We start from the raw sequence: 24355 nt of genomic DNA, 5'->3' as shown, positions 1-24355 counted from the left end.
GGCCTCGTCAAACATTATAGTTCTCAGTGGTTAACTGGTTTTGGGTTAAATTTTCAGGTGAGAAAGCAATAATTTTAGGGAAGGTGGAATTTTGGTGTTTGATATATTATGAAGAAAAGGGGATTGGAATTCAGAGATGATTGATTCATCCATTTGAGAGTACAAGTGATAGAAAATATCTAACAAATTTTAACTTTATTTGACTTAGGATTAATTAGAAACTAAACCACACTACGAAATAACAAGATCACACCAAATTGAGAAAACCATAATAACGAATTAAATAGAAAACACAATAAAAATAAATAGAAATATACATGAGAATTTTATGTGGAAAAACCCGAGAGCAGGAAAAAACTACGGAGCCAAACAACTAGAAATTTCCACTATATTTTTTCCACAAACAAATAAAACTTACATGACTCGCTCCACAACCTTCCCTCTTCGATCAAACGCAAGAATCACGCTGAGTCACAAAAATCCACATCTTCAACACTTTCACATTCATTGGGATGCTTGTCGAAGAATACTGAGGGAAGAAAAAAGACATAAAAACATTTGAGACCTTCTCGAAATCAGACTTAAAAAACTAAACTCCGACACTAACAGCTCTTGATGCTTAGGCGCCTAGACTTGGCGCCTCTGAACGCCTAAGCGACAAGCTCTCTATATCGGCACCCAATAATGGGCGCTTATGCACCAACTGGTTGGCGCATAAGCGCCGATCTCCTTGGATCAATGCAACGCTTACTCTTATATGTGGGCGCATATGTGCCCATAGCCGGTGCATAAACACCTGCTCCACTGTGAACCACAACACATATTGACGCTTATGCGCCAACAACCCGACCCATATGTGTCGGGCGCTCTGTTCATGCTTTATCTCAACACACTATGACAATCTCCCACTTGAAGACAATAACACCGAACACCAGTCCTTTGTAATTGCTCTTTGATCTGAATGGCCTTCATAGTCATGTACCGTAGTCACATACCGTGGTGTGGTTCATCTTTGGTGTCAACCTTCATGAAACCCAACTGAAGCCAAGCATAACTTTAATTTCTCGATAGTCACAACTTTCGTTAACATATCCACTAGATTCTGAGCTGTGTGTATCTTCTCCAGGAACAGCTGCGCAACTTCAAGAAGAGAGTGAGTAAAATGATACTTCGATTGAATGTGTTTCGTCCTGGTATATGAAGATCTACATTAGAGTCAAAAGTCCTTTCTTCAAATAAATCTAAAATTGAATGCATGGAATGTGATTTTAGTAGTAGTAGATCTAGTGGCAAAGTTGTAACCATGATTTTTCCTATGATCAAATCTTCAAAATGTGCGAACATTTTAGATATCTCTGTTATATTGTTCAAAGTGATGGTGATATTGATGGGGATGTCATTAGTAGAATTCAAGCTGATTGGTTGAAGTGTAGGAATGCGTCCGACCTATCATGTGATAGAATAGTACCACTTAGACTTGAAGGAAAAGTTTATAAGATAGCAGTGAGACTTGTAAACTTGTAATGCTTTATGGTGGTGCAAAATGTTGGCCTTCAAAAGAGAAGCATAAAACTAAGTTAAGTGTTGCTGAGATGAGAATGCTTATGTCGATGAGTGGCTTGACACTTAGAGACAATGCGAAACAAATGTATCCGTGAAAGGATTGGTGTAGTTTTAGTGGTAAACAAGATTAGAGAGAATCGTCTTAGATGTTTTGGTTACATTAAACGTTGGCCATGTGATGATCTGGTTAGGAGAATAAATGCTTTATATTTGACTTGGTTAAGAAAGGTAGGGTAGACTTAAAAAGACTTGGGCATATTTTATAAAAAATGTTCTTAATTTAATGAAATTAAATGAAAATAAGGCATAATGGAGGAAAATGATTCATGTAACTGACCCCACTTAGTGGGATAAAAAAATTTTTGTTGTTGATTTTGCATCGTATCTCTCCATTCCATCGCTACATCCAATTTAACCATATGATATATTTCAAATTTCTGAACTTTTATGGATGCTTCATTTGTTTGTTGACATATTATTTTTGTATGTAGAAATCAATTGCTTCTCCAGGACGTGGTATTTTGGCAATAGATGAATCAAATGCTACTTGTGGCAAGAGGCTAGCCTCTATTGGTTTGGACAATACTGAGGCCAATCGGCAGGCTTACAGACAGCTATTACTGACAGCCCCTGGTTTGGGTGAATATATTTCTGGGGCTATTCTTTTTGAGGAAACACTTTATCAGTCCACAGTTGATGGAACAAAGTTTGTGGATTGCCTGAGGGCGAAGAAAATTGTCCCTGGAATCAAAGTTGACAAGGTTTTCTTTCCTAGTCTTTGTTTGCTTCAGCTTAATGAGAGTTTTTCTCATCACTTCCTGTCGCCAGGGTTTGGTTCCATTGCCAGGTTCAAACAATGAGTCTTGGTGTCAAGGATTGGATGGACTGGCATCTAGGTGTGCTGAATATTACAAACAAGGAGCTCGCTTTGCTAAGTGGTTTGTCTTGACTAATAAGGGGCATTTACATACATACCGGCCAACTCTTATGTATTTACATATCTAACACGTAAACTTCGATTTTTACCTTTATACTGCCCAACTCTTTCATATCACATAAAAATATCACTATTTTAATTTTTAAAAAAATAAAACACACCTTTACATGTAGAAGTAAAGGGGCATATACATGTCAAAATTTGAAGTATAGGTGTTAGATATGTAAATACATAAGAATAGATTGGTATGTATGTAAATTTTCCTATTAATAATACTTGTTTTATATTTGGATTCTCAATGAAACTTCAATCCTTATGTGTTACTTGTGTATGTTTCACTAGGCGGACTGTTGTAAGCATTCCTTGTGGTCCTTCTGCTCTGGCTGTAGAAGAGGCAGCCTGGGGGCTTGCTCGTTATGCTGCTATCGCTCAGGTATCATGATTTTATCATTCCACATCTTGAGATGATCATAATGTGATTATTCTTTGGTGAATGATTCAGGCTCTGCAGTTATTATTCAATGCATTGTATGCCTGAAAAGAACTCCAATTTTTATGCTTCTGCTTTTCTTGCCTAAAGTTGTTTTTACTTGGAAGGCTGTGGCTCATTCACATCTAGTTTTCTTGGAAGAATATTCATATATTTTCTTGTGTGCAACTGATATGTCTCGGCACCAAAATCAGTGAACAAACCATGACAAAATCACAATAGATAGGTGGAAAAAACACAAATAAGGGCAAAATCTAAGGTTGATCTATTATTTGAGAGGTAATTCGTCTCTCCCACACTAAACGTCGCTAGCCACAACAAAATATGCTTGAAAGAAAGCAAACCCTAGGTTCTCCCCCTAATAGAATCTCTCCCAGCATTTGAAAAATTTTTCTTCCTAGGTTTCCCTCCTAACTTCTTTAATTTATCCTCCTTGCATAGGTGGTCATGGCTTAGTGTACCTAACTCTTTCCTTTCCTTCTTCTATGGCTCCATCTGTCTGCTCCGTTGTTTCCCGTCGTCGAGACCAACCTGCCTGTGGGTCAATTTTGCTGCTTTCTATCGGTCAAGAGTGGACCGACTCGTGTAAAGGCAACTTATTACGCCCGTGTAAGGGCGACTCGTGTGAGGACGACTCACGTAAGGATGTAACATTACTTCCCTCCTAAACAAGTACCTTGTCCCCAAGTTGGAAGGATGGAAACTGCTTGTGGATCACCTCGTAAGGCTCCTATGTCGCCTCACAGTCTGGTAACCCCTTCCATTTCACTACTCATTTGCTCCCCTTACTCCTCGGGCCCTCATTCAATCTCTAACTGTTCCAAAATCACCTTCAAGTTTTTTGTTAGCGTTGGCGGTAGTTTAGGTGAGGGTGTATGATCTCCAATCGCCCGTCTCAGCTGTGATACATGGAGACCGGGTTTAGTGCATTAGATAGTGGTAACCTCAAAAGATAAGCCACTTCCCCGATGCGTGCCACCACCTTATATGGTCCAAAATATCGTGGTGAAAGTTTCTCGCTCCTCCTGGACAATGCCTTTTGTCGGTAGGGCATTAGCTTTAAGTAGACCATGCCCCCTAGTTCAAACTACACCTCTCTCCTGTGTCCGTCCTCCTTCCTCTTCATGATTTGTTGAGCCCTCAGAAGATGTCCCTTGAGCTCTACTTGTATTCTGTCCCTCTCCTCCAAGTAATGATCCACACTAGATACCGGTGTATTGCTATACCCATAATGTGTTAGGTGAGGCAGATCCCGCCCATACAATATATTGAAAGGAGTTGTCTATGATGCGGTGTGGTATGAAGTATTATACCAATATCCGACCCATGCAATCCACTTAACCCATAACTTTGGTGTATCAAATACAAAATAATGTAGGTATGTCTCCACACTTCTGTTGACCACCTTCTTCTGCCAATTGGTCTGAAGATGATATGCAATGCTTATTTTATGGATCGTCCCTTGCAACCTAAATAACTCTTTCTAGAAGTAGCAGAGGAACACCTTGCCTCTGTCTGATACAATCGATTCCGACACCTCGTGCAAACGGACAACTTCCTGGATAAATACTCCCATGACTGAGACCGCCTGGTAGGGATGTCATAAGGGTATAAAATGTGCATACTTAAGCGATTCACGATAATCATCATGGACCCTTCTGACCGTAGCAACCCCTCGATAAAATCCATCGTCATTTCTTCCTAAACCTTCTCCAGTAATGCTAATGGTTGTAGTAACCCCTGGTGTCGTGGTCAAGTACTTGCGCCGCTGACACACATCACATTTTGCCACCATGTTCTCCACGTTTTTTGTGCATTCCCACCCAATAAAGCTCCGCCGTAAAATGACTATACGTCTTCTACACCTCTAAATGTCCCCCGATCGCACTGCCATGAAACTCCTATAATAATCTGAGATTATACTCCAACGAATTGAATAACACAAATTGCCTCTGATGAAGCAACTGCTGTCCCCTCAATTCATGTCCTGGATGACTGTTCGGATCCTATAGTAATTTGGCTCTTATCTTCCTCAACTCCTCATCCTTTTCGCTCTCCTGTCTCAAAGCTTACTAATTTAGGACTGAGAGTACCGATAAGGCTGTCAATTTGGGTTTCCTTCACCTTTCTCGACAGTGCATCAACTGCATTGTCCTCCAATTCTAGTATGTACTGAATCTCGAAATCATACCCCAGTAGCTTGGATAGCCATCTCTAATGTTCCTCAGTCGTCATCCGTTGCTCCAAAAATTCCTCTGATCCGTCCTGACAAAAAAATTGTTGTCCCAACAGATAAGGCTATCACTTCTGAATGACCAAGACAATGACCATTAATTCCCGTTCATATACTGACTTTAGGCTCGCTTTGGCTGTAAGAACCTGACTGAAGTAGGCAATCGACTGTTGATCCTGCATGAGCGCTGCTTCCAATCCATATCCTGAAGCATCCGCCACCACCACAAATGGTTTATTGAAATCTGGAAGTGCTAATAGTGGTACCCTTGTTATGACCCTCTTTAGACGTTCAAATGTTCGTGTTACTGCTTCCTGACCGCTATTTTTTTTATGGTACACTTAATGATTTAGGATTTAAATATTATAATTTTTGAATATATTTAATAAATTTAATAACTTAACTTTTCATGTTAAATCACTTCACATTAGGTGTTAACGTAAGTGCCTGTATCGTTTAAGTAATATAAGAGTTTCTTTTAGTCTCGATTATCGAACCCACAGGGAACTGATGCAGGCAATCACTTTAAGAGAAGTTCTAGTCTACTACTATAAGGTTTGGAGTTTCGATATATGTGGTTTTACTATCAATACTCCTAAATTACTATTTTAATCCTATGATAAAACTTATCTGGAGCAATTAATAAGGTTAAATTCAAGAGTGATAAAAAGTACTTTCTTTTGTAAATAATTAAGTAGGTTATAGATTATAAGTTTAAGAATATGAATAAAGTAGTGATAAAAGGAGCATATATCTAACTACTCTCTCTTAAGTTATAGACAAGATTAGTTCAATAATTAGTTATTTGCTTTTGGCAACGGTGGTAGTTGGTGCCACATATAGGCTCCCCATAACTACATGCCCCGCTTGTCACCCAAAAAACTCTAATCTGAACCTCTCAAATTACTTATCTCCCTAACTTTGTACAACCACCTAACTACTGAGTTTCACAGTTAAATGACAATGTGAACGTTCTCATGTTGACCCACCACCGTTTCTCTGAGTCCTAATGGGTGTCACAACAAGTTTTAACAAATCTTATGGTCGGTAAAATATGCAAATTAAGTCTAGGAGAATATTCATCACATATAAATTAATAATTAAACTTCTACACACTACACTTATTACCAAATCATCAAAAAAGAAAAACACAGGGTTTCTACTCACAATGCATGATAAAATCAATAAACAACTTCATGAAACAAAGTGATTAAACTAAATATGTGATTTAAAAGATCGCAAAACAATCGAACAAATTGATAAATACGTGTTTAATGGATTACAATGCAAACCAAACATACAATACTTAGTTTTAATCTCTCTGAAATCCTTCCACTGAAGTTCTTTACTGTTTTTTGCAATTGTTGATACAATCTCTTACAAATGCTCTCAAATTCCCTTTCAAATCCCTATAAATAAGTGGAATCCTACTCATAATATGGATTTCCTGCAACCCTTTGAAATGCTCCTAATATGGATTTCCTGCAATCTTCAAATGACAAAAATCCCTTTTTCCATTGCCTCGAATCACTAATTAACTTCCAGAAAACTTCCAGACAGTTATGGCGCCTAGGCGCCCAGATGCGGTGCCTAGGCACCATCTTCTCGGTCAGCTTGGAGAAGCAACTGGCGTTTAGGCGCCAGTATGCGACGCCTAGTTGCCACTTTCTTTGGATATTCTACGGTGTCCTGTGCCTAAGTGCCAAAAGCTAGCGTCATGGCACCAGTTTAGGTCCAAGCATCCATTGCTCCATTTGCTTCGTTTCACTCCGTTTTCACTCTACTTCGCTCCAATTGCTTTACTTATTATACCTGCACCAAAAACATGAAAATACATTTCTTTAAAGTGCAATTTCTTTTATAAACTAATATAAAAAGTATAAGAAATTAAGCATGCAAAAAGACATCACTTCTTCTGAATTGAAATTGTCTTTCTTCAACTGCTTAGTCAATGACCATGCTATCTTGCCACATTCTCTCATGAATTTTCGGTAGCAACCTGTGAGTCTCAAGAATCCTCTCAACTCCTTCAAATTCTTTAGTAAGAGCCAATCAACCATAGTCTCCATCTTGGACTGATCTACTACTACCCCCGTTCCGGTCACATGTCCTAGGTACTCCACCTATAATTGTACAAAAGAACATTTCTTGAAGTAACTATATAACTGTTGCTCACTCAACATCTCCAGGACTGTCCTCAGGTGCATCACTTGCTTTGTCTCTGTACGACTGTAGATCATAATATCATTAAAAAAAATCAGGACAAATTTCCGGAGATAAGGTTGAAAAACCCTATTCATGTGGGATTAAAATTTCGCTGGGGCGTTGGTGAGGCCAAACGATATCACTAAGAACTCATAATGTCTTTCATGTGTCCTAAATATTCACTTGTGCACATTCGTTCGCTTCATCCTGATTTGGTGGTACCCCGACTTAATGTTAATTTTTAAGAAAATGACTGCCCCATAAAGCTCACCTAACAACTCTTCAATTATAGAAATATGAAACTTGTAAGTACCGTTTTCTTATTCAAAGCCCGATAGTACACGCAGAATCTCTAACTACCATATTTTTTCTTCACTAACAGGATGAAATTGGGAAAATGGCTCACACTAGGCCTGATAATCCCTGCTACGAGCATTTCTCGAATTAGCTTCTCAATCTCATCATTATGAATCTGGGGTACCTATATGGTTCGACGTTGATGGGCGAAACACCCTCCAATGTAATGACGTGCTCGTGCTCCATCGGAGGAGATAATCCGCTTAGCTACTGGAAAATATCAGTAAACTGCTGTAGGAGCTGTTGGATTCCTTTCAGAAACTCTTCCAACTCGGAATCTTGAACATTCTTAATACTCTGCAACTCCACCAAATAACGAAGTCTCGCTCCCTAATCGACTTGACCATTCTTTTGGGCGACACTATGGTTTTGCATAAGCTAACATCTTCTTTCAACACTACATTCCTATCTTCCACTTGGAACTCTATTGTCAAGGACTTCCAATCCAACTTCATCTCTCTCAATATTCGCAGCCACTTCATCCCCAAAATCATATATGTGCTGCCCAAATCTAATGGAATGAAGTCTTTCATCACATGTAGGCCCTGTATAGTTTGAACCAACCCCTTGCAAATTATCCTACTTTTCTCCACCTTCCCTGTCCTCATCATGACGCTGAAACTTCATTTAGTCACTAGCCTATCCACCAACACCACAATCGATTGTGCTCTGATCCATTCCCTTGCATTCATGGTGTGATTCAAGGTAAATCCCACCACTGAATTGAAGGACATCGTTGCCATATCCAAATGCAGTTGTTCCTCCACTGCTTCTTCTTTTGATTGATTCCTCACTCCATGTATCCTCCTCCTAAACTAAAAGAACCTGAAGGGTGCGCTTCTTGCAACGTTATCTCAGGGCATATTTCTCGTCATAATGTTAACACAATCCTTTGACTCTTTTGTCTTGCACTTCTGCATTCGTGAGACACTTTGAAATTACCTTCTGGCCGAGGTACTGTACTATTCTCCTTCGACGTCTCTTTCAGAAATGACACTGTCTGGGACCTCAACGTCATGGTTATTATTGTGCTATTGTAGAATCCTCCGATATTACCACCTCTTCCGGTCTTCTTCACCTGCTTCTTATCCTCCACCATCTAGGCAAGCTATATCATTTCCTTAATCCACGCGGTTTCAAGGGGGCAGATGATTGCTTTTATGTTGGGCTTTAGGCCTTTCAAGAAGCTCCCTTCTAGTTTTGCTGCAGAAATTCCTCTCAACCTCCCCGATAAGAGCTCAAACTTCTCTTGGTATTCCATAACCGTCCTCTTCTGAGTCAGAGCATAGAATTGCTCATGTAGGTCTCCTTCGCAAATGACTCGGAAATGTTCCGACAAACAATCCTTAAACTTATTCCATGAGTGCATCAGATACCTTGCCTCCATCCACTAGAAACACACTACAACCTTCCCTTTCATGCATAATCCTGCTGTCATGAGCTTCTCTTCCTCAGTCAGCCCATTAATTGTAGAATATTGCTTCACCTGATATACCCATCCATGTGCATCATCCCCTTCATAGATTGACATCTTCACTTTTCTGACCATTGCATCTCCACCCCAATTTCCTCTCCCTTCGAAATTTCCTCACATTTATCTGGGGTGAAACTCCTATATGCGGTCATAGGCATACCTCATTCCCGATTCCCTTCTTCCCCCATCATACTCTTTCGTGCCCTTTCCACCATCCGTTCTCCGATTTTCAGCTTATCCCCCTCGATTGAATGTCTCCACAAACCCTCCTCTCGGAGTTCTAGGGGGACGCTCTTATAGGTAGATAATGTCTTCTTCGTTGTCTCCTCGCTCAATCTCCTTCTATTTTGACTCGACCAAGGATTCCCTGATCAGCCCTTACTTAGGGTTTTCAATTGGAGCGATCAGCACGGCCTTGGATTGTATCTCCATGAGCCTTTTCATTATCTTCCGCATTTCTCCTATGCCTTCAAATCCATCATTTATTTGACTTTCAATAGAACAAAATCCAACTTCCATGGTAGCGAACCTTTCTTCCATTTCCGATCGGATTTGCTCTACCTTTCCTTCTAGCACATCAATTTACTTTGCTGCCATCCCACCAAGATTTATGATCTGGTGCCAATTTGATATGCCTCGACACCAAAATCAACAAACAAATTACGACGAAATCGCAATAGATAGATGGAAAAAATACAAATAATGGCCGCTCTTGCTACAATCAAAGGAAAACAAACAAGATTCAAGGTTGATTTATTATTCAAGAGGTAGATCATTTCTCCCACACCCTAGACGTCACTAGGAATGCCACAAGAAGAAAAGCAAATAACAACCACAACGAAACATGCCTGAAAGAAAGCAAACCCCTAGGTTCTCTCTTTAATAGAATCTCCTCCCAGCATTTCAAAAACTTTCCTTTCTAACTTTCCCTCCAAACTTCTTTAATTTCTCCTCTAGGTGATTATGATCATAGTGTCTTTCCTTTCCTTCTTCTGCGGCTCCCTTTGTCTGCTTCGTTGCATCCCATCACCAAGACTGGCCCGTTGGCCAGTTTTGCAGCTTCTAGCCGGTCCAGGGTGGACCGGCTCATGTAAAGGCAACTCGTTTCACCCACGTAAGGGTGTGGCTCGTGTAAGGGCGTAACAGTGACACTACAAACTTGACCCACCATGCACTTACATAATCATTTTATATTATATTTATTTTTCATAAATATGGACGATGCGCTTAAAACCATTCAATTTGGCTGAGTTCTCATTGCCAGCTGCCCTGGTTGGCAAAAATCTTTGAAGTTATTGCAATGGTCTTGATTTGAATCTTGTCGCCACTATTCTAAATCTCATTTAATGAACTTTAGGATGGCAAAGAAAACTGGTTGCAGACAATTTAAAAATATGTTGCAAAAATATGATACGCCCTTATGATTGAACAATTCTTTATGGAGAACTTACTGAAACGATTTAAATATGAATTTCGATGAAATATGCATGGATGAAATTTGAATTTAAGGTTTAATTTATTACATTTTTAATCCTTTTTTTTTTCTTGAAAGGTCCATCTGATTAATTTTTTCTATAAGTTTCTTTTTTTAAAATTTTATACTATATCAATAATAAAAACAAAATTAATATTAGTTTTCATTCACCACTGAAATAATACCATCAGATAATTAATTATGACTTGCATTATCCGATCACTCAATTGATTCATCTATTACAGTGGATATAATTGATAAAATTTTACATTCACACACACACACACACACACACACACACACACACTGTTGACCCGATCCGCAGTTACACAGTTATTTAGTTTCCTGAAAAAAAAACCTGAACCGTTTTCTTTAGGCGGCTAGTGTGCAAAATTGATATGTTATAGAGTTTAGAATTTAATTTATAGTTTGCACACTAGGACTTCTACTTAAGTATACATATTGTTCAAATAATATAGGGCTCTAATGGAGTCCCGATTATTGATCTCACAGGGAAGCGAGACAAGAAATCATTTAGGCTAAGTTCTAGTCTACTGCTATCAGGTCTTAGTTTGGAATGTTGATTAAAGTTTTTTTTCTAACAACTACTCTTAAATACAAAAAATAATCTAAAGTTAAACCTAACTAGATAAATTGGTTTGGTAAATTTTGAGATGTAAAAACTATATTTCTCTTGTGGTGACCTATATAATGTGTAGGAATAAGATGCTTAGAATCTAATGTGACCAGTGACAATAAGAGCACAAATCTAAGTTACCCTCTTCCAAGTGTATAACGTAGCTCAATTAATCTAGGGTTGATTCCTTAAAATAACTAGATTATCATGAAGAAACTTTTAGCTAGTCACCCTAGAGTCACCTTCTTCTAATATCCCTCTAATTGGCTTAATCTTAGATTTAAGGTACGAAGCTCTATATCAAATTGATTAGTAATCTAGTCTGTCACCCTAGAAACATCAATTTGCACCCATCAACGAATATCTTCTTAACATTGCATTGAGTATTATGACTACTTTTTCTTCACTCATTAGTTCAATGTGGTTCCTCCTAGTTAAAACCATTTCCCTCCCGGAACTTATGAGTTTACAACAAATTTTAACTTACTAATTGACCAGATTGATTAGTAAATGAAACATGAAGTAAGAACCATCACTATGATATGAAAAACTATTCTAGCATGCGTCCTAACATCCTAAACATTCATCTAATTCATTGCAAAAGAAAAGTACAAGAATTCTACTTCACTACACTGGTGTCACACAAAACAAAAAAACTTCATTAAATAAAAAAAAATCTACTAGATAAATGTTTACAACAAGTGCAAGATAATGAAAAACACAAGATTTAGTTTTTTCCCTCTGAAAGAAAGATGAAAATCCCTCCAACAAAGTCTCATGCTGATCTATGCAATGCTAATGCAATCCTTATAGATATCTCTCAAAATCCCTTCACCAATCTCTCAAGAAAAGGTGAAAATCTACATTTCATACTCCTATCTACGACCTCTCAGTCTTTCTGGAGAATTCTCGGACTTAGACATGCCAAAAAATGTTTTTCCAAATGTCTAGATCCATCACATAACGCCTTAGAGCGTGCATAAATCGCCCTTGGATAGTTCGGGCGCCTAGGTGCCAATCTGTGGTGCCTAATTGCCGTCTTCTCTGTTTTCTGGGTGGAAACTGCCGCCTAGGCGCCACCCTTCTGACAACACCCTCATTTGCTCCCGTTTGTCTGTATTTCACCCCATTTTAGCTCAAATCTGCTTCAAGCATTATACCTGTAAGATAAATATGAAAATAACATTTCTTTAAAGTGCTATTTCATTCAAAAACACGTGATAAATGTAAATAAAATAAAATATAAAAAATATATATCATGTCTTCAAAAGAATATTTATTAACTTTAATCTTTTCAATGAGATCATATTTAATCATCAATTATTCTTGTATTGGTATGTAAATGATAAGATTTAACAGATGTAAGAGCCATCCCTGATAATCCTAAGAGAATTATTCTAGTATTCCTCAATATCCAATGATGTGTATAAACTCTTATGCAATATTCTTGTTGGATTGTAGTTTAGTTCATCCCTAATTTGTTACTTAAGATCTTTAGTAAAACAAATAATAGAAACTTGCATAATACTCAAACTTTCCATATTTATTTTATGTACAATCTTTAAATTAATCATATCAAATATTGATGATACAATGGATTCGTATTGAATATCAAAAAATGAGTTTTTTAAACAAGTAGGAAATCCCAAGTACTAAATGGGCCTTATGGGCTTAATGGATCAAACCAACCGGTCATGCATTTAATGATTCGACGCTGACCATATCAATCGTACTCCTTAACCTTACCTTTGGAAGTGATAAACTACAAAGTCTGTCACCCATAAGGATCACATGAGTACCTCCGAAGTACGCCAACATTTCTTCAAGTTTCTCAGAACAAGTTTATCCAGCCTTAATCTTTAAGCGAGTTTTTCTAATAAAGCTTTCACATTGTTCGAGCTCTTATTTCAAACCCACACGAGTTGGTTGGACCTTCCCACCAAACTCGCACGAGCTGGTTAGACTTTGCTAGTGCCTTGGCTTCAATTCATCGAGAAAAGTCATTGATCATTACTAGAACGAACTTGCGTTGTCCTTTACCTGGAGGGAAACAATTGAGGTCCATCCCCATATCGCGAAAGGCCAGGGAGTTATAATTGATTAAAGCTTAATAGAAAGTTGTAATTGCAAGGAAGCCAACCTTTGGTATTGCATGTTTGGAATAAGAGCTGGGGTAGTGTGAGAGAGCTTGATTGGAAAAGCTAATGTAAAGATTCATGTTGGATGAACTCATTCTGAGGAACTCACGGGAATATTGACGTACTTCAGAGGTACTCGGATCATTTGGGATGAAAAGGAACTCTACAGCTTGCCACTTTCAAAGGTATAAATAACGGGTACGATTGATCTGGTCAGCGTCAGACCTTTAAATACACGATTGGTGGGCTGATCCACTAAGCCCATGAGACCCATTTAATATTTGGGATTTTCTGTTTGTTTAAAGAAAATTATTTGGGATATACAATGTGATTGTAATGTAAAGTTGTGAATAAATTATCCTAAAAGCACCTTATTTTTTTTAGAATCAAATTGATAATAATATTCAAAAAAGTATTCCAAATTATTCTAATACCATAACTTGGATTGAACATAGGAATGTAATTTTAAGTGTTATGATAATTATGTTGTCTTCGACAATAACTTATCCTATTCGGTTTGAATTGCATCGTCAATTAAATCTTTTATTAACTAGTTAATGTCATATATTTAGTTGACAATGGTGCAACTTCGCTCTGATTCCAATTTCATATAGGATGATTTAGGATTTTAATTTCTTAATATAACTAAAATGGTATAATGAATATAAATTACACAAATAAAATTAAGATTTTTAGTATAGAGATTATGAAATATTCAAAAACTTGTTCTTGAATACAAACTATAGAAATATGAGAATCAGAATCAAAATGATAATGCAATGATTGAATGAATTTGAAGAAATTAACAAGAAATTTAAATCATGCAAACTAATTTGCAATTTTAAACTTTGACCACTATTATAATTTTAGTTGTATCAAATTTGAACGAAATCAAGATTTCTAACATGTCAATAATAAATTATTTAGAAGAAATAAACAAAATCTAAGCTTCATGCTGGCACAAGGAGATAGCCCTCCCTTGCTTTAGGCAAGCCACATTTGTACCATAATTGGAGGGATCAAATATTCAATTTGCACACACAAGTTTGAAACTAGATTCTAAAATTTTATTGAACCAAAGCTATCTTAATTATATGCGTCTTACCATGTATTCATTGACTCATCTCTAGTTTAGTAGATATGATTGGCACAAAATTTTCTCATTTTGATTCCTGTTAATTCAAAATTCATGTCTTGAGAGCACCAAAATTTTAGAGCTTTTATTGAGTAGATGATCTCCGATGAAAACCAAAGCAATAAGCTGATGCCAATCTAGTATGGGAAGTCATAACAACAGATCACATGCAGATACATGACGTGCAACAACATGGTCCTTATATTGCCACATAAATAGGATCATTAAGGAATCATAAATGCAACCACTGCGCATAAAAAAATGGGAATCACGATCATTCTTGTACCTTACGGCACACAGCCATTAAATTTTTCTATTGTAAAACCTTATCAACTATGGAGATCTCCTACTACTGAACCTTCCTACCTTAATATAGATAACACGACACTTGAACTGAAATCACAATGATTTAAGATTCATCACCAACCTGATTGGCTTGATCCCATGCCAGGCAATACTAACCAACCTATTATTAGAGATCATCTAAATAGAGAACACATCCTGGTTTCACTAGTGTTCATCAGAGGTGCATAAAAAGTAGCTAGAATTGGGAACTAAAAAATTAAAATAAATTAACTAAAATAAATTGCTAAGTCTAGTTACTAGATCGAGGTTTTCTCTGGTTAGTAAAACAATTTCATCATTAATTGCTGTAGCAAATTATAATAGATCGCCATCAATTCATAATAAATTAACTAAAATATATTAAGTCGATTTTTCCAACCATAAATTTATTGATCTCCATCAATTGGAGTGAATTGAGAAAAGTAACTTCCATTTACATGGTCGCTCACGAATTATCAAATGCACCAGATAGTATGCTCTTGGATTGGCTAGTTCACTCTTAAATCAATTGAATTGGAAGGAGAACCAGGTAACCTTTAAGAAATTTAGCTTGAATGGAAAATGACAGGGTTTGGAATATTGATTCATTTGTTGTTGCCTCAGCCTATTCAGAAGTTCTCCACAATTTTTTTGCTTTTTAAGTAACATTAAGAAAAGTTTGATTCTCATGTTTGTGAGCATCCTTGACCAATTTAAGAAACAAATTGGCACCTTTAATGTGATTATGATATGAGATCTGATTTCTTTTACAGATGGAATTAAACTTCATAATTTTCAAATAGGCATAGCTTGTTATTTGTTTTTGTTTTTCTGACGTGTTAAAGCTTATGCAGGATAATGGACTTGTTCCTATTGTGGAGCCTGAGATTCTTCTTGATGGAGACCATGCAATCGAAAGGACTCTTGAGGTTGCAGAGAATGTGTGGGCAGCGGTATTTTTTTACTTGGCCCAAAATAATGTGGTTTTTGAAGGCATCCTGCTAAAACCCAGCATGGTAACTCCTGGAGCTGAACATAAGGAGAAGGCTTCTCCAGAGAAGATTGCCAAGTATACACTCAAAATGTTGAAGAGGAGGGTGCCACCTGCAGTCCCAGGAATCATGGTAAAAGGCCTTAGTTTTACTACCGCAGATTTATTTTGTTATAAAATTGTCCTTGGCCTGTCTGTTTTTGAACCGGAAAGCTGAAGTTCAAAGGTGTGATAATTACTCTATGAAGACTTGGTATCATCATCATTTATCATCAGGGAGGAGGCTTTATGTGAATGAGTGTTGGGTGATAGCTAATTTACTAATTGCTTACTTTACTATAGTAGAAATGAGAATGTTTAGATAAATTTGTGGTAAAGCAAAGAGGGTGTGGTGCGTAAATCTGAACCCCTCTTCTGTACGCACCATCATTGTTTGATCTATTACACATGCCAATCTTGAACTCGAGGGGTCTAATCATGTGTATGTAGAATCAGGTCTACCGCTTAGATTTGTTAGGATAGTGCTATGCTCATTGAATTGGTAGCATTCAAAGACCAACTCCAATTTTTTTATTTGGCTTTCTAGGCTATGCTGGTAAAAATTGATCACCCTCTAAGGGCTAAATTTGAGATCCTTCATTTTTGCTTTAATTGAAAGAAATGCCTTCGGGCTATGGAGGAAGTAGTGGTACCAATGGGCGGCGAATAGAATAAGAGAAACTTCAATTTAAATTGTCGAACGAAACTATAAATTCATCTTTTTCCTATTTGTTAAAAGGTAATCGTAATGCATTCATTTCATTGTCCTAAGAAGTTCTAGTTGTTGACAACGTGTTTGCTGGTCATTGACTTATTTTCTATGCCATGAACAAAGCAATTAGGTAAAAATGTCGATAAATAGTAGTGGAGATGAGATGAGGTAAATCTTAAATTGGATTTGGACTTGGTGGTTGGTTTTATCCAAGAAGTGTAATATCTTGAGTAGATTTTCATTGTCGTGGTAACATTGTCAAGTGCCAAGTGGAGGATGTTTATCAAATTCATGAATTTTTTTATATCCACCATAATAACTCTTATTCCTTATGAACATAGCCAGGTACCATATGTTAAGTTCTTTAGATGTCTTATTTGGTTATACCATGAAGGAAAATGTTAGAGGCAAAATTCTCTTATTCCTTAATCTTCAAATTACAACGCCTCTCATTAGGGCAAACATAATTCCTATAGTTACAACTTACCAAAGATAGAACAAACACATAAGGAAAGAACTACAACATAATAGTAGAGAAATAAATGATGATAAATCTAAATAGGAAACACATAATTCCACATTCCCTCTCAAGTTGGTCATAGATGTTTTAAAAACCCAGCTTGTTGCCTGGAGGAAGAGATTTTATGAAGATATCGACAACTTGCGGATGTGTCTGAATGTCGATTAAGTGAATAACACCTCCATTGCTCTTCTCAGAGATAAAATGTTTATCAATCTTAATGTGCTTGGTCCTGTCATGATATACAAAATTCTTTGCAATACTAATGACGGCTTGGCTGTTACAAAACATCTTTTTGGGATGAACCGCAAAGTATCCCAGTTCTTTTATTGCTCTTTGAATCCACATTCCTTCATAAATTTCGGAAGCAAGTGCGCGATATTGACATTCTGCAATGCTTCTAGGGACCACTGCTTGCTTCTTGCTCCTCCATGTGATAAGATTTCCCCATACACAGGAACAATACCCATAAGTGGATCTTCTATATGTGAGTTCTCCTGCCTAGCTACCATACGTGTAAACCTCTACATTCCTATTGTCAGATTCCTTAAACAACAAGCCTCTGTTAGGGGTCTTCTTAGGAAGTCTTAATATTTTGTACACCATCTTCAAATATTCTCTATTTGGACGGTTCATATGTTAACCCAGTATGCCAATAGAGTAAGCAATGCCAGGTCTAGTGTGTGACAGATAAATAAACTTACCCACTAATACTTGGTATTTATCTTTTTTTCATTGATGTCTTTTCTCCCCCTAACAGTAATTTTTTGTTGAAATCCATAAAGTCTTAGTTTGTTTACAGTTTAGCATTTCTGTTTCTTTTATTAAGTCTAGGATGTAATTTCTTTGGGATATGTCAATACCCATCTTGGACCTGACCACTTCTATGGCTATATAGTATCTCATTGGTCCTAGATCATTGATTTCAAATTTAGAAGAAATAATTTCCTTAATCTTTCTAATCTCTTTGTCATCATCAACATATACAATTAATATCACTTTCTTACCTCCCAGTGTATGTTTTATAAACAATATATTATCTACTTGACGTTGGATGTACCCATTAGACTTCATAGTTTGGTAAACTTGTCAAACCAAACCCTTAGCGATTGTTTGAGACCATAAAATGATTTTTTAAGCTCATAAACTCGATGTTTGTTTGAGTTATCTTCCAGCCCTGAGAGAATTTCCATATACACTACTAATATGTTTCCTTTAAAAAATGCATTATTATCAAGTTGATGCAGGTCTCACTCTTTATTCACTGCCAAAGAGAGAACTCTTATGGTGCTTAATTGGGCCACTTGAGCAAAGGTCTCTTGCTAGTATATCCAATAAGATTGAGTGAAATCTTTAGTCACCAAACTAGCCTTGAATCTCTTAATGCTCCAATCTGTTCTATTTATAACATGGAACACCCATTTGCATCCAACCGGTCTTTTATTTAGAGGAGTTTTTTAAGGTCGATGTGACATTTAGGCAAGTGTTTGGATCTCTACTTCAACTGCCTTTTTTCCATCCCGGACTTTGAAGTATTTCATTAATTGAGTTGGGTATCTCCACATTGTCAATATTATATACAAAGGCTTTTTAAGTTGATGATAACTTCCCATAGACAACATTACTTCTGGAAATGATAATTTGAGCAACTTCCTTTGTCTTATTCGTTGGATTCCACTTTCCTTGGAACCTCATGTAGGGTGAATTCAGGTTTAGTTGTGGACAATCCTGTGTTTGCATATTGTCATTATCCAGTTCAGTGGATTTCTTTCTCCTTGTATACACACAAGACTCCTTAATTTTAATCTATGGTTGGATGTTCCCAACGGGAGGATTTTTGGAAGCAGGATGGTTAGAGGGAAAGAGAATAAGTTGTGATGAATTTTGATTAGTGTGGATATCCATAGTAGTATTGGGTAGCATAATAAGTTGTGATGACTCTAGGTCAGTGTCAGTGTCTAGAGTGAAATCTTAAGTCTAATATTCACCTAAGATCTCTCCATGAATATCAGTTTTAGGATAATAGGTTTGGCTTTCAAAGAAGGTACTATCTATGAAGTTATAATGTTTTTTCATAATGGATGAATAACACTTGTACCGCTTTTTGTTTGAAGCATACCCCTCGAAGATACATTTGATGGATTTTGAGTCAAGTATTGTGTGGTTTAGTTGGTGAATGTGAACAAAAGAAACATTGGATGAGAAGATTCTTACGTTAATATATTTTTCCATGATAATATCGAGTGGGGCTTTGCATCCAAGTATTCTATTTGGCATTCTATTAATGAGGTAGGTTGTCCTAAACAATATTTTGGGGCATTTTGAGAGAGCATTATAAACCTAAATACCTTGAGATGATATCTGTTGTTTCTCTTAACTATCTAATTTTGTTGAGGAGTTTCAACACAGGAACTCAAATGACAGATACTATTCTTTGCAAGGTTCTCCAAGGATAGATTTAAAGTATTATTTTACATTAATAGTTTGAGAATCTAAATTTTGCATTGGAATTGAGTAAAAATCACGTTATAAAAGGATTGAAAAATTTGTGTAGTTTTCATTTTTTCTTCATGAGGAATATCCAATTAGTTCTAGTGTTATCATCAATAAAGGAGACAAACCATTTAGCTCCATTGATTGTTTTCAATTTTGATGGTCCTCAAATGTCAATGTGGATAATATGGAAGGGTTGTAAGGTTTGTATTGTGATAAATGATAAACATGACAAGTATTCCTATTCAATTGTCAGGTTTCACATCGATGAAACTCTGGATTTTTATTAATGAAAAGATGAGGATAGAACTTTGCAGTATAACGAAAATTAGGACAATCAAAATGACAATTTCATAAAAAAACTTGACACTCAACAAACTCAGACACAATAGACTTGGGAACAATAGTCTCAGGAATATGGGAAGAAGATGGTGAAGAAGAAACTCATGTATTAAGAGAATAACTTTGCTTCAATAGGTATAGACCTTGATGCAATTGAACACTTCTAATCACCTTCTCTTAATCCTCCACATGAAATTCACAAGAGTTAAGAATAAAATTTATTAAAGCAGTTCCGGTCATGATTAATCTTGCTAATTGAAAGTGAGTTGTAATCTAATTGGGGAACCGCTTTCCCAACAATTTGAGAGTGAGATCCACCGGCAAGTCTAACAAATATTGAGCTGATAAACTTTTGGAAGTTGGTGAGAGAATGAATATCTCCAGCTATGTGATAAAAAACACCTAAATCTATTATCCATGGTCGAAATCTCTCATTGTTAGTGAGATAGAAGAAGAACACTATACCTTGATATATCAATAAGTTGGTAGGTTCCTCAGTTTTGCTCGAAAGAAGTTTCTTCAACATCTACAATTGTTCCTTAGTGAAAGAACTAGGTTCAACTAACTCTTCAGAAGTGGTAACAGCATAGGCCTTACGGTCTTAGTCTTTTCTCAATTGCCTCGATTTTCAATTTGCAAGTTTTTCATGTAGTTTCCAACACTTGTTTTTTTGTGATTAGGTGTTTTGCAATGTTCACACTAGAGATGATTATTCTTTATCTTTGACTCATTAGAAGAGTTCTGTGAATACAAAGCAGAACTTTCAGTGCTAGCTAAATCTACTCTTCTTGCGATCACGAGATTCTTTCTGCTTTCTTATCTTCAAACTTTAGCAAAGGCTTTCCTAGTGGTAGGCAGAGACTTTATCCCCATGATTTTTCATTTGACCTCATCTAAGTTCTTATTGAGTCACAATAAAAACTTGACCATCCTCTACTTTTCCTCTATTATTTTATACATCATGGTATCTTGAGGACACTTCCATACATACTTATCATATAAATCTAATTGTAACCAATATCTGGATAGCGTGCTAAAGTATTGAATAATACTTGACTGTCCTTGTCGGAGCTCACACAATTTTGCCTCAATCTCAAACAATTCTATAGTGTTTTCTGTACTAGAAAGTTTCACATGCTGCTTCCCTAATCTCTCGTGTTGTTTTGTAAAGTAATAAATTTTCTCTAACTTCTGTGGTCATAAAATTAATCAACCAATACATGACTAGATGACCTTGGATCTTCAATGAGAGATTGTAAGGATTTGTGAGCTCAAGAATTGTGCTTTCTTCCGTAAGATGTTCCTCCTTTTTCATAAATATACATAAACATGGATTGAGACCATTGAAGGAAAGTATGGCAGTTGAGTTTATGGTTTGTGATAATCGTAGAGAGTATGAAGTTGGTTGGATAGAATTCCTCGCCTCTAAGTGAAAACTTAGCTTCGAGGTAGAGCTAGACAACATCATTTTGTAAAATTTGTACTTTGTGATCAAACATTTGCGTCTTTCAGGTTAGAAAAAATTGACTAACTGGTGCTCGTCGGAGTGATGATTTGCAGAAAATATTGCGGAAGTAGTGAGGATTTCGTAGGAGGGCTTGCAGGAAGTCGCTGGAGATAAGATGATAGTGGAGGGTTGACAAATGAGGGTTGCTGCAAAGACAACAAGAGAGTCCGACAAAAGAGCTGTAGATGCGTGGATGTAGGGCTTCCCAATCAGCTAGCTAGCTGTTCAACGATCGACGAACTTGAAAAGACCCAATCTGATTACCAACCTGAGACAAGAAGGTAGAGGCAGTGACAGAGGCATTTGAACTCAGGGAAGGCAGCGACATGCGTTTGAACGGTCCCAGCGGTAAAAATGCTAAGGAAGGCAACAAAGATCGAACCCAGTGGCATAAACTTTCAAATAGTGAATGACAAAGGGGTTCAAACAAGAAGCTGGTATGACAACAAAAATTAGGGTTTGGGCTCTAATACCATAAAGGAAAACATGATAGAGACAATTCTCTAATTTATTAATCTTCAAATTACTACTCCTCTCATTATATAGAGAATAAACTCTAGGGCAAATATAATTCTTACAATTACAACTTACCAAAGTTACAACAAACACATAAAAACTACAACATAATAATAGAGGAATAAGTGAGATAAACCTAAATAGGAAACAGATAATTCCTCATACCAGATTAAGATGCATTTATCAGACCAGGAACAAAGTTTTATTACCAATAATGAGAGCTATCGTCATGCCGTGTTGTCGTGCTGGTACAAGAATGATGGAACAATTTATTGGAGGTTGATTGATTATGATTTGATCTTCACAATAGAAGAAATGTCAAAATTTACTTGCATAGACTCTGCGGTTAAGAGAAACTCCTGTCATATGAAGGATATAGAATTAGCTTTATCATTTTAGGAAGATTTAATATGTGGTTGGACTTGTGCAGATGCAACTTTGGAGCTCATTTAAGGAATTTTCTTTGTTACCTTTTTTTCTCATATGGGTTTGAAACAAAACTTGATGAGTCTTAATGGATTCATCTCAAGTATTGGAGTGAAGAATGCTCCATTCTTCAAAGAATTGAAGAAAGAATTATTTTTAGCAACCAAAATAATGTAATGTGCTCTTTGAGTTAAAGAAGTGTTTGATATTTCCCCTTCATGTTTGTCCAATCTCAGGGAGGTGTTGCAGCTATACTGTAGGGTCAATGATTCACTAATAATCTCGATTGGTTAAGAGAGGTGGGAAATCAACTATGAATCTATTATACATGCAAAATTGTAATTGGAATGAAACATAACTATCAAGACTTGGATAAGTTAGGCTTGGTGCTAATCCACACAATAAGGAGGTTTCTATGTGATCTCTATTGATTAATGATGAAGGTAGGGCTTACTTCATTATCTCCTCGCTAAAAGCATGTAATTCATGGAGGGAGAACATGGTGATAGTTAGATATGGATGTTGTTATGAGGAGAAAATAATATGGAGATCTAGGGACTGAGTGGTACTTGGTATAGGAAAACTTGAATGAGATGCTGGCACTTAGGAAGTGGAGAGAAGACGGGATTATATATGTGAAAAAAGGAGAAGAAGAATAAGAGAACCTGTAGAGGTGAGGAGAGGAGCTTGAGGAGAGGGGAATTAGTGGGCTGTTATTTAAAGAGGGAAGATGGGTGCTAGTAGTAGGAAATCATCTTATGGGCTGTTATTTACAAGTGCACGGCCATTTATAGAACACGGTGATGGTTATATATTGATGGTGTTATGGGGAGAAAATAATATGGAGATCTAGGGACTGATTAGTATTTGGTATAGGAAAACTTGAATGGGATGGTGGAGCTTAGGAAGTGGAGGAAGAGGGGATTAGGATTGAGAACAAAAGAGAAGAAGAATAAGGGAAGAGGTAGAGTGGAGGAGGGGAGTTTAAGGAGAGGGGAGTTAGCAGGCTATTATGTAAAGAGGGAAGGTGGATAGTAGTAGTATGAAATCATCATATGCTTTATGAGCTTCTTAAGTATACGAGAACATGGACATTTATAAACACGAGGATAGTCAGATACACTAAAGAGATTACAATATTTGCTAAAATACCGAAAGACTCCTGTTTCATGCATATTTGTATTTTGTTTGTCTGGGAGTCAAGTCTAGATTTGAGTCAGATATTATTGATGCTTCATCATGTAAGATATCTCCCTCCTTATCTGTCAACGACTTCTTGATTTTCTAATTCTTAAGAATTGGCTTCAAGAGACTGCATCCATCTCTTAAGAGGTTGCTTGCATTTCTTTTAATCTTTTGCGTTGAAATGAAACAACTATTCAATCTTTTTCAAGCTTGATGTTGTGTAATTTCTTCTCTTTCTGCTTGTATCCCTTTGAGCTTCAACTATAATTGTTTCCTAAAGAGTCAAATCATTTCTCTAGCAAGTTTGAAAGAAGCTTCTCAGATTGCGGGGTCTTATCCAGGAGATTGACATTTACTTGATGTGACTGGTCTTGATGGTCGTCTAAAGAGTACTTTATCGCTCCCCAAACTCTTCAAAAGCAGTAGTAGATGCAAGCTCTTCTTTGATTGTTTCCTTGCTTATGACATGTCGATATTGGTTAGATATAAAGAAATTGACAACTTTTATATAACAGGAAAAAGGTAATCTCTTCCAACTCATCACTTTCCTCATTATTTAAAGGGATATATATATATATATATATATATATATATCTTTCTCTGTGTGTGTATATTTTTTTTGTGCAGAGCACACTCTCTTTGTGTGTGAGTCTCTTT

The 24355-nt window shown here is 36.7% G+C and overlaps 1 protein-coding gene across 1 annotated transcript in view; it reads left to right on the top strand.

The window, feature by feature from the left end:
• LOC110027765 (fructose-bisphosphate aldolase 1, chloroplastic-like) overlaps positions 1–24355 on the top strand; it is a 32924-nt gene that overhangs the window by 1027 nt on the left and 7542 nt on the right. The window contains exons 2-5 of the mRNA XM_020729317.1: positions 2055–2324; positions 2392–2501; positions 2843–2933; positions 15822–16091. Of these exons, the coding sequence (XP_020584976.1) occupies positions 2055–2324; positions 2392–2501; positions 2843–2933; positions 15822–16091 (741 nt within the window). The remainder of the gene's footprint in view (positions 1–2054; positions 2325–2391; positions 2502–2842; positions 2934–15821; positions 16092–24355) is intronic.

The sequence above is a fragment of the Phalaenopsis equestris genome, unplaced genomic scaffold, assembly GCF_001263595.1.
Source record: "Phalaenopsis equestris unplaced genomic scaffold, ASM126359v1 Scaffold000002, whole genome shotgun sequence".
NCBI lineage: Eukaryota > Viridiplantae > Streptophyta > Magnoliopsida > Asparagales > Orchidaceae > Phalaenopsis > Phalaenopsis equestris.
The sequence above is the reverse complement of the archived record's forward strand: the minus strand, read 5'-3'. Positions and strand labels throughout refer to the sequence as shown.